The sequence below is a fragment of the Salmo salar genome, chromosome ssa10 (genome assembly GCF_905237065.1).
Source record: "Salmo salar chromosome ssa10, Ssal_v3.1, whole genome shotgun sequence".
Taxonomy (NCBI): Eukaryota; Metazoa; Chordata; class Actinopteri; order Salmoniformes; family Salmonidae; genus Salmo; species Salmo salar.
In genome coordinates, this window is record NC_059451.1 from 23175875 (window position 1) to 23187754 (window position 11880).

Below are 11880 nucleotides of genomic sequence, written 5' to 3' on the forward strand. Positions count from 1 at the left end.
TGAGGATAATCATTTAATAAACCCGCTTTGGTCCAGATGTATCAATTTGGGTAAGTAAGTTTCGAGACGGGAAGACAGAATTTTTGAAAATAGTTTAATATCTGTGTTTATCAAAGATAGAGGGAGTTTGTGAGAGCACTGTGTGGCATCCGTAACTTTTTTAATAAAAGCGTAATTAGTGCTGTATTTAAATCCCTTCCAAATGAACATTTGTGAACAGCTGTGTCAATCATTTCAAGTAAAGGTGGAACTAATTGATTCCAAAGGGCTAAATAGACCTCAGGAGGAATACCGTCACAACCAGGTGTCTTTATTCATGTTATCGAATACCCTTTTGAGTTCATGGAGAGAGATGTGGGCTCCCAGCAAGCCGGCTTCCTCAGTTGAGAGAAGAGTTCTTATATATTTTTAAAATTACTCAATCTAGGCCTCCTGCAGTCTAAGGCACTGCATCATAGTGCTTGAGGCATCACTACAGACCCCGGTTCGATCCCGCGACCGGGAGACTGGCCCAGCATCGTACGGGTTAGGGAAGGGTTTGGTCGGCCGGAATGTCCTTGTCCCATCGCGCTCTAGCGACTCCTGTGGCAGGCCAGGCGCATGCATGCTGACACGGTTGCCAGCAGTATGGTGTTTCCTCCGACACATTGGTGCGTGCGGGTGGCTTCCAGGGTTAACTTCTTGGTGACAGGGGGCAGTATTCAGAAATTCAGATGAATAACATGCCCAAATTAAACTGCCTGCTACTCAGGCCCAGAAGGTAGGATATGCATATTATTAGTAGATTTGGATAGAAAACACAGAAGTTTCTAAAACTGTTTGAATGATGTCTGTGAGTATAACAGAACTCATACAGCAGGCAAAAACCTGAGAAAAAAAATCCAACCAGGAAGTGACTTGTAGTTTTTCTATCTAATCCCTATTCAAACTACAGTGTCTGTGGGGTCATTTTGCACTTCCTAAGGCTTCTACTAGATGTCAACAGTCTTTAGAACCTTGTTTTATGCTTCTACTGTTACTGGGCAGAGAATAGGAGCTGACTCAAGCCGCTGTTTGGATATAACAATGGATTATTTGGGACCAAACCAACATTTGTTATTTAAGTAGCAGTCCTGGGAGTGCATTCTGACGAATAACACCAATGGTAATCAAACTTTTCTAATAGTAAATCGGAGTTTGGTGAAGGCTAAACTTGCTGGGTGTCTAAATAGCTAGCCCTGTGATGCCGGGCTATCTACTGAGAATATTGCAAAATGTGCTTTCACCGAAAAGCTATTTTAAAATCGGACATATCGAGTGCATAGAGGAGTTCTGTATCTATAATTCTTAAAATAATTGTTATGTTTTTTGTGAACGTTTATCGTGAGTAATTTAGTTAATTCACCGGCAGTGTTCGGTGGGAATGCTAGTCACATGCTAATGTAAAAAGCTGTTTTTTGATATAAATATGAACTTGATTGAACAAAACATGCATGTATTGTATAACAATGTCCTAGGGTTGTCATCTGATGAAGATCAAAGGTTAGTGCTGCATTTAGCTGTGGTTTGGGTTTATGTGACATTATATGCTAGCTTGAAAAATGGGTGTCTGATTATTTCTGGCTGGGTACTCTGACATAATCTAATGTTTTGCTTTCGTTGTAAAGCCTTTTTGAAATCGGACAGTGTGGTTAGATTAACGAGAGTCTTGTCTTTAAAATGGTGTAAAATAGTCATATGTTTGAAAAATTGAAGTTTTTGCATTTTTGAGGTATTTGAATAACGCGCCACGGGATTACACTGGCTGTTGAGTAGGTGAGGTTAAGGGCTTTCAAATGCCATAAGAGAATAGCTAGTGCTGCCATTGTTTTTCTAAAATGTAATTGTTATCTTTGGTGTTGATAAGCCAATGAAAGTCAAATAAAAAGCTGGACCCACAGGGAAACCTACCCATTGACCGGTATCCGTTTCTTCGCCTTCTAAAACACTTGAGAGTTCGGTCTCTGACCAACTCTCGTTATCTCTCTCAGAACAATCTTCTTCTAACCCTAACCCTAACCAGTCAGGCTCCAAGGCGGCTCACTCAACAGACCACTCTCCTCTGTGTCAGAGGCTCTCCACTCTGCCAAAGCTGACTTTCTCCCCTCATCCTCCTAGATCAGGGGTGGGCAAGGGCCACATCAGGATTTTGAAATTCAACGGAGGGACACATTTTTGGGGGGACCAATTGTTTGTTAAAATCAATTTGCGGGGTCCTCCTGAGTGGCGCAGCGGTCTAAGGCACTGCATCGCAGTGCTTGTGGCATCACTACAGACCCGGGTTCGATCCCAGGCTGTGTCACAGCTGGCCGTGACTGGAAGACCCATGAGGCGGTGCACAATTGGCCCAGCGTCGTCCGGGTTAGGAGAGGGTTTGGCAGGCCAAGATTTCCTTGTCCCATCGCGCTCTAGCGGCGACTCTGGCGGGCCAGGAGCATGTTTCCTCCGACACATTAGTGCGGCTGGCTTCTGGGTTAAGCGGGTATTGTGTCAAGAAGCAGTGCAGCTTGTCTGGGTCGTGTTTCAGAGGACGCACGGCTCTCGACCTTCGCCTCTCCCGAGTCTGTACGGGAGTTGCAGAGATGGGACAAGACTAACTACCAATTGAATACCACGGAATTGGGGAGAAAAAAGGGGTACAAAAATGTTATTACAAAATTATAAATATATGTATGCCTTGCGGGCCGGATACGGCCTGTGGGCCTACTTTGCCCCCTTGGTCCTAGATCTATCCACTGCCTTCGAAACCGTGAACCATCTGATCCTCCACCCTCTCAGGGTTGGGCGTCTCAGGCTCTGCACACTCCTGGATTGCATCCTACCTGGCAGGTAGACAGGATCTGTGTCTGCACCACGTGCTTTCACTACTGGTGTCCCCCAGGACTCGGTTCCAGGCCCTCTACTCACTCTCTCTACACAGTCATATCCTCACATGTTCTCTCCTATCATTAGAATGCGGATGACATCTCTTTTCCTTACCCCATTTTAGACACCCAGGTGGCGACACGCATCACTGCGTGTCTGGCAGATATCTCAGCTTGGATGTCGGCCCACCACCTCAAGCTCAACCTCGGAGCTGCCCTCCTCCCGGGAAAGGCCTGCCCGCTCCAAGACCACTCCATCACAGCTGACACCTCCACCGTGTCCCCCTCCCAGAGTGCAAAGAACCTTGGCATAATCCTGGACAACACCCTGTAGTTCTCTGCAAACATTAAAGCACTGACTCGTTCATGCTCTAAAAACACCCATAGAGTACGACCTTTCCTCACACAGGAAGAGGCGCAGGTCCTAATCCAGGCACTTGTCATCTCTCGTCTCGAACCAGGGTCTCCCAAACTGGGTGCACCTTCTTGTTTTTGCCTAGAACCACACAGCTGATTCAAATAATTAAAGCTTGATGAGTTGGTTATTTGAATCAGCTGTGTGGTGCTAGAACAAAACTAAGATGTGCACCCAGTGGGAGCCCCAGGACCGAGTTTGAGAAATCCTGGTCTAGACTAGTGCAACTGTTGGCTTGGCTCCCCTCTTGTGCCATCAAAACCCAGCAATTTATCCAGAATGGCGCAGCCCGCCTGGTGTTCAACCGTCCAAAGTTCTCCCGTGTCACTGGCTTCCAGTTGAAGCTTGGATCATCTTTAAGAACGATTCCGCCACACCTGGTCTATTGGCCCTCCCACCCTTACGGGAGGGCAGCTCCCGCACAGCACAGTCAAAGCTCTTCTCTGTCCTGGCACCCCAATGGTGGAACAAGCTTCCCCCTAAAGTCAGGACAGTGGAGTCCCTGCCCATCTTTTGAAACTGTAACTCTTGGAAGTTATCTTAAATAACTTACAGCGCTCCAGACACCCTCCAAAAAAGCCACTTTGCTGATAAATACTTTGCTGAGGGGAAATGTACTTGATACGATTGTGATGCGTTGTCTTAACTATCTTAAGATGAATGCACTAATTGTGTCAGCTAGAGATGGCATGCAAGAGACTGCAAGGATTTGTCCTGCATGAAGACTACTTTGATGCTAATTAGCATATTCGAATCAGAGTAAATAAAGCCTAACATATTGATAAAAGTCACATTGTCAAAGATACATTTTCACAGTTATCAAAACGTCACACCAGGGGAAGCCTACATGAAACACAGACCTTGTTTGAAGTGGTTCTAAAATCTCCTATGGGAAAAATGAATGGTGAAAAAAACGATTGGAACCATTTCTGTGTTTGACTGCTAGGTTTTATGGGTATTATAACGTGTCCACTGTGGGGCTCTATTTGGTGGGTGCTTATGTTTGTCCTATGCACTGTAATACAGCTCAGATATGTCAGCCCTGGAGGCTTTATGTAGAATCCTGAAAATAAAATATTTGTCACGTTTCAAATACAACAGGTGTAGACTTTCCCGTGAAATGCACGAGTTCTTTACAAACAACGCAGAGTTGTTCTCACAATGCCACCCAAATCATAAAGTCAAATCGCTTTACATATCGGATAACGTAGGGAAACGTTGTGGTTTACAGCAGCATGGCTGTTATGTAATTGGGGGGCAACTTGTTTTGCATACTATAAATCCTTATAGATCAAATACAACACTCATATCATTAGACATAGTTACAGTGTAATTTATGCTCTGATGAATGGTATCACTTCAGCAATGATGTATAATTGACTCCGACATTTAAAGCCATCACATACCAATCCCAATTTTTGAAGACTTCAAGCATCCATCCAATTAATTACATTATAGGAACGTGTGTGTATGGAGGAAGAATGGTTTAATGTTACTGTACCCAACAAAAGAAGTTTAAGTTCCCTCCTCGCGTCTCGCTTGTCTCGACGGAGCTGCTTATCGATCTCGGCGTTGATTCGTTTGGACTCCTTCGCCTCCTCGCTCAGGCAACAGCCCATCATGGATTCTAAAGTCATCACCGCAGTATTTAAACGCCAGACTTGAATGCGGCGCCCAGACCTCACACTTAATAGCAAATAATTATCCCAATCCCCTTTGTAAATCCGAATGGACAGTCCAAGGATAAAAATAAATGAGGGGTGTGGATGCAACAAATGTAGCCAGCTAGCTACGAAGTTTGGCCTCTTGAGGACGCCTTTGCGCGAGTTAGCATTGGACAGTTACACCAAATATTTGACAGCTTGTAAGTCTCTAGTCAAGGCAGATACAACTAGCTAATATGGCCCAGTTAAACTCGATAGCACCTAGCCAGCGACAATAGCTAGCTTGCTCTTCACAGTCAACAGGCTAGTTAGCGTTTCAGTCCAAAAATGACCAATACCTCTCCAACTAAAATGTCGTAGTTCTCTAGCAACGACTCTTCCAACGCATTTAAATTGCCGTGTGCTTACCAACCCAAGACCCGGAGACAACGGGACAAACTTGGCTGCCACATCTGTACAGTCTCATGCTACGTCTAGCCGCCCCAGAACCAAGACCATTAAACGTCCGAGTAGTGACAAAGAGCCTCTGTGAAACTGTCCATCAGCTAGCTAACTAAATTGCTAACTAGCTGTCAAACGGCAAAACACGAATATAAAAATAATAATACTCGCTTTATCTAGCAAGCTACTGTAGCTAGATTGTGTTGTATTTGCTAGCCGTGACCACCTAGCTAACAAGTATGGCTAACATTAGATAGCTGGCTAAAATATATAGCTAGGAAGGCTAGCTAGCCATATGACACTTAGCTAGCTAAAACGCCCAATTTGGCTAACGTTCTTCATTGTGGTATCATCCTCCAAAAATGTAGGTAGATTTAAACGCTCGCTGACAACAAATGGGGAATTGCCTTGAATGTTTCGTGCGTTTATCGCCCCGTTTAATTTTTTCCCCTTGGTAATCACGCGTCAGCCCGGGTGTGATGTACACTCACTACCTTGTTGCTGGCTACACTTGGGAGGAAAAGTCACTGACAGAGCGAAAGCAAATCAAGACAGAGAATGAGGGTGGTTAATCAAAACTGAATGGGTGGGGTTTACACGCTGTCATTGCGGGCAGGTCGAAAAACTGCCAAGTTTGTTAGAGAAACCGACAAACCATAGACTAGATAGACATCGTATATCCGTCCCATTGTGACGTCTGTGAGAACACTGGCCGCGCCAGAGAGGTAGAGGCGAAGCGGTAATACAGCTAGCTATATGCAGAGTGCCTGCCTTTCGGCCCTTGGGACAATGACTCCCATTGTTAGGGTGTTAACCATCTCGTCATTATATACAGTATCTCTGGCAGCGCTATTGAGGCCATCTCGATTTTGAAGTAGCCAATTTTCTTATTTGAGATGGCAAACCAACTGAAAGGGTACATACTGTCACCTAGAGTGTGTTGTTTGAACAGGTATAAAGACAAGTTTGGCAATTTACCACCACCTGCAGTTATGGAATGTTTTACTGCCATCTGCAATTATGGAATGTTTGCTCACGAGTGTAATTCATTGGCTGATCCCGCCTGGTGATCTGGATGGAATTATGTGATCCTTCCTTAACCCATGGGAAGTCCCAGTTGACCACTTCAAAATAGTGAAAGTCCTCAACGGCGTTTCCCATGCTAAAATTAGTTTTTGGTACTAGAGCCCTCTATCTATCTTTATGCAACAAACAATCTTTCCTTTCGAGGAGTGTCAACCACAGATCCAGAAATTTGACTGGATGGACAACGCCCATCTTTTGTCAAACATCTATAGTTAGCCTACTCCACTGTTGCAAAAGTAGGCCACACATGTTCCAACTTTATGATAGGTACAATTCAACACCTGAAGAAGAAAGATATGCAATGCTAACATTTTGTAGAGAATTAAAGGGATAGTACATATTGGTTTCCTTACAATGTAGGCCTAAAGCACTCTATGGACAATGTAAGACAGCAATCCATGCTTTGTTTTTGTTTACCTGGCCACTGTTTTCAAATGCAGCCCAAAACCAATGCAAGTACATTTTTTGCTTTCCGGTCCAAATCATCTTAAAGTGACTGACATTGGTTGTCAAGCTCAATTAAGTTACTTCATTGATGATTTGGACATGGAGCGTGGAATCAAAGCTTGGATTGCTGTCGTACCTTGTCCACAGACTACCTACAGGGTGTAAGGAAACCAATATGTCCTTTTGAAATTTCAATCAGATGTATTTTTCTCATTCTCATCTGCTATCTATTTGCAGTTCTCTACTGTATGTTTGTACTATCTGCATTGACCTTATCTTGCACTTATTATGCACACTCACAAGACTATACAGTTGAAGTCGGAAGTTTACATACACCTTAGCCAAAATACTTTTTAACTCAGTTTTTCACAATTCCTGACATTTAATCCTAGTAAAAATTCCTTGTTTTAGGACAGTTGGGATCACCACTTTATTTTAAGAATGTGAAATGTCAGAATAATAGTAGAGTGATTTATTTCAGCTTTTATTTTTTTCATCACATTCCCAGTGAGTCAGAGGTTTACATACACTAAATTAGCATTTGGTAGCATTGCTTTTAAATTGTTTAACTTGGGTCAAACGTTTTGGTTAGCCTTCCACAAGCTTGGGTGAATTTTGGCCCATTCTTCCTGACAGAGCTGGTGTAACCGAGTCAGGTTTGTAGGCCTCCTTGCTCACACACGCTTTTTCAGTTCTGCCCACACATTTTCTATAGGATTGAGGTCAGGGCTTTGTGATGGCCACTCCAATACCTTGACTTTGTTGTCCTTAAGTCATTTTGCCACAACTTTGGAAGTATGCTTGGGGTCATTGTCCATTTGGAAGACCCATTTGCGACCAAGCTTTAACTTCCTGACTGATGTCTTGAGATGTTGCTTCAATATATCCACATAATTTTCCTGCTTCATGATGCCATCTATTTTGTGAAGTGCACCAGTCCCTCCTGCAGCAAAGCACCACCACAACATGATGCTGCCACCCCCGTGTTTCACGGTTGGGATGGTGTTCTTCGGCTTGCAAGCGTCCCCCTTTTTCCTCCAAACATAACGATGGTCATTATGGCCAAACAGTTCTATTTTCGTTTCATCAGACCAGAGGACATTTTTCCAAAAAGTACAATCTTTGTCCCCATGTGCAGTTTCAAACCGTAATCTGGCTTTTTTATGGCGGTTTTGGAGCAGTGGTTTCTTCCTTGCTGAGCGGCCTTTCAGGTTATGTCGATATAGGCCTCATTTTACTGTGGATATAGATACCTTTATACCCGTGTCCTCCAGCATCTTCACAAGGTCCTTTGCTGGTGTTCTGAGATTAATTTGCACTTTTCGCACCAAAGTACGTTCATCTCTAGGAGACAAAACGCGTCTCCTTCCTGAGCGGCATGAGGGCTGCGTGGTCCCATGGTGTTTGTACTTGCGTACTATTGTTTGTATTGATGTACGTGGTACCTTCAGGCATTTGGACATTGCTCCCAAGGATGAACCAGACTTGTGGAGGTCTACATTTTATTTTCTGAGGTCTTGGCTGATTTCTTTTGATTTTCCCATGATGTCAAGCAAAGAGGCACTGAGTATGAAGGTAGGCCTTGAAATACATCCACAGGTACCGCTCCAATTGACTCAAATGGTGTCAATTAGCCTATCAGAAGCTTCTAAAGCAATGACATCATTTTCTGGAATTTTCCAAGCTGTTTAAAGGCACAGTCAACTTAGTATATGTAAACTTCTGACCCACTGGAATTGTGATACAGTGAATTATAAGTGAAATAATCCGTCTGTAAACAATTGTTGAAAAAATTACTTGTGTCATGCATAAAGTAGATGTCCTAACCGACTTGCCAAAACTATAGTTTGTTAACAAGAAATGTGTGGAGTGGTTGAAAAACAAGTTTTAATGACTCCAAACTAAGTGTATGTAAACTTCCGACTTCAACTGTATATACTGTACACACTCACTCACACACACTACACTGACACACTCACACAAAACCCACACACATTCACATACACTACATACACACACACGCACACACACACGCATACCAACACTCATCATATGCTTATGCTACTCTGTTCTTTATTCTTACTGTTATTATTATCTATGCTGATGCCTAGTCACTTTACCCTGCCTTTATGTACATATCTACATCAAATACCTCGTACCCCTGCACACTGATCGGGTAGTGGTATTCCCTGTATATAGCTTCAGTGTTGTGTATTTTATTACTCTTGTGTTGCTATTTTTATTTGTATTATTATTGTTAAAATCTGCATTGTCGGAAAGGGCTCATAAGCAAGCATTTCACGGTAAAGTCTACATCAGTTGTATTTGGCGCATGTGACAAATAACATTTTACTTTATTTGATCAGTTTGAAATAATTGTTATTTTGGAAAATATTGGCTTGGCATTCAAGTTGGCAATATTCCTGACTCTGCCAGGACTGTGATGTCCATGACTGAAAATAATCATATGATGATAATGGCTTATAAATAGGCCAATCCAATCCTAATTCTGTTGTGTATTTATTTATGTTCTGTACAGTAGCCTAAAAAAAACTTGGTGCTCTACACTTGGTGTATCAATATCGTAACCTTTTGTGATGAAGTTAGACATTCAGTTCTTCTTCATACAATGAGCAAAAATGTAAATGCAACAATTTAAACGATTTTACTGAATTACAGCTCATATTAGGAAATCAGTCAACTGAAATAAATTCATTAGGCCCTAATCTATGGATTTCACATGATTGGGAATACAGATACCTACATTTAAAAAGAAAAAGAAGGTAGGGGCGTTGATCAGAAAACCAGTCAGTATCAGGTGTTACCACCATTTGCCTCATGCAGTGTGACACATCTCCGTCACATAGAGTTGACCAGGCTGTTGATTGTGGCCTGTGGAATGTTGTCCCACTCCTCTTCAATGGCTGTGCGAAGTTGCTGGATATCGGCGGGAACTGGAACACGCTGTCATACACTTTGATCCAGAGCATCTCAAACACGCTCAATGGGTGGTGGTGACATGTCTGATGAGTATGCAGACCATGGAAGAACTGGGATATTTTCAGCTTCCAGGAATTGTGTACAGATCCTTGCGACATGGGGCCATGCATTATCATGCTGAAACATGAAGTGATGGAGGCGGAAATGGGCCTCAGGATTTCATCACAGTATCTCTGTGCATTCAAATTGCCATCGATAAAATGCAATTGTGTTCATTGTCCATAGCTTATGCCTGCCCATACCATAACCCCACTGCCACCATGGGGCACTCTGTTCACAACGTTGACATCAGCAAACCGCTACCCACACAACGGCAGTAAATCTGTCTGCCATCTGCCCGGTACATTTGAAACAAGGATTAATCCGTGAAGAACACACTTCTCTATCATGCAAGTGGCCATCGAAGGTGTGCATTTGCCCACTGAAGTTGGTTACAACGCTGAACTACAGTCAGGTCAAGACCCTGGTGAGGATGACAAGCAGGCAGATGAGCTTCCTTGAGACGGTTTATGACAGTTTGTGCAGAAATTCTCTGATTGTGCAAACCCACAGTTTCGTCAGCTGTGTAGGTGGCTGGTCTCAGACAATCCCGTAGGTGAAGAAGCTCCAACGACATTGGAGGCGGTTTATGGTAGAGAAATTAACATTAAATTCTCTGGCAACAGCTCTGGTGGACATTCCTGCAGTCAGAATGCCAATTGCACGCTCCTTCAAAACTTGAGACATCTGTGGCGTTGTGTTACAAAACTGCACATTTTAGAGTGGTCTTTTATTGTCCACAGCACAAGGTGCACCAGTGTAATGATCATGCTGTTTAATCAGCTTCTTGATATGCCACACCTGTCAGGCGGATTGATAATCTTGGCAAGGGACAAATAATCACTAACAGGGATGTAAATAAATTTGTTCACAACATTTGAGAGAAATAAGGTTTTTGTGTGTATGAAAAATTTATTTTATTTCAACTCATGGAACATTGTTGCGTTTATATTTTTGTTCAGTATACTTTCTTTATCCGAAAGTTCAGATCCTTCTGACTCATTATTACTGATAATAATGGCACTCAAAACCTTATGACACCAGTGCCACTCAGTCTCCATTGCTATACTGTGTGGGAGGCAAAATAGTTATAATGGCCCTCTGATGATGGCACTGATTAACTATTACAGCTATGGGCTGGCTATGGCCCTAGTACTGCAGAGAAGCATCAATATTGTGATTGCTGTATGGCTCAGTTCCACTGAATTAATTGAAATTCTGTACATTATTAGGGTATCATGCTTCCCATGTATACATGTATTACGTCTGCAAACTTGTTTGAAACCATAATGAAAGTGAAACAGAGCAATAGTTTGGCACAGGCACATCCATGCATACATAATACAACCACAGAGCAAATGGTACTGTACTTTTTTTTATTTCACCTTTATTTAACCAGGTAGGACAGTTGAGAACAAGTTCTCATTTACAACTGCGACCTGGCCAAGATAAAGCAAAGGCAGTGTGACACAAACAACACAGTTACACATGGGATAAACAAACGTACTGTGGCAGACCAGCAGATGGAGCCATCGCCTCGTGATGTATATTCTATCTGTTACCAGGCCTCGACGAGTCTCCCCCTGGTGGCTGACCTGCTGTACACCCCCCCACACCCCCAGCTCTGTCGGGGAGGGGACTGTCATCAGTGCAACGTAGGTCTCCCTTCTCGATAGGGCATCTGCGTTACCATGCTTCGCCACTGACCTGTGCACAACAGAAAAAGAGAAGCGTTGAAGGGACAAGAACCACCTGGTGACCCGATCGTTCGTGTCCTTTCCCCTGGCCATCCAGACCAGGGGAGCATGGTCCGTGACCAGGGTGAAGTGGGTACCTAGCAGGTAATACTTGAGAGTGTCTAGCGCCCAATTCACCACTAGACACTCTTTCTCAATGATAGAGTATT

The 11880-nt window shown here is 43.3% G+C and overlaps 1 protein-coding gene across 3 annotated transcripts in view; it reads right to left on the minus strand.

The window, feature by feature from the left end:
* Positions 1 to 6087, minus strand: part of LOC106613802 (guanine nucleotide-binding protein subunit alpha-11) — a 79598-nt gene extending 73511 nt beyond the window's left edge. Inside the window, exons 1-2 of one of the 3 annotated variants that reach the window (XM_014216426.2) lie at positions 5897 to 6074; positions 4799 to 4924 (exon numbers count right to left, since the gene is read on the minus strand). In XM_014216426.2, coding sequence (XP_014071901.1) covers positions 4799 to 4919 — 121 coding nt within the window. In that variant the 5' untranslated portion in view covers positions 4920 to 4924; positions 5897 to 6074. Of the gene's footprint in view, positions 1 to 4798 lie in introns of all 3 variants that reach the window. The other 2 variants (XM_014216425.2, XM_014216424.2) reach the window with 2 other exon arrangements.
* Positions 6088 to 11880: the final 5793 nt, after the last annotated feature.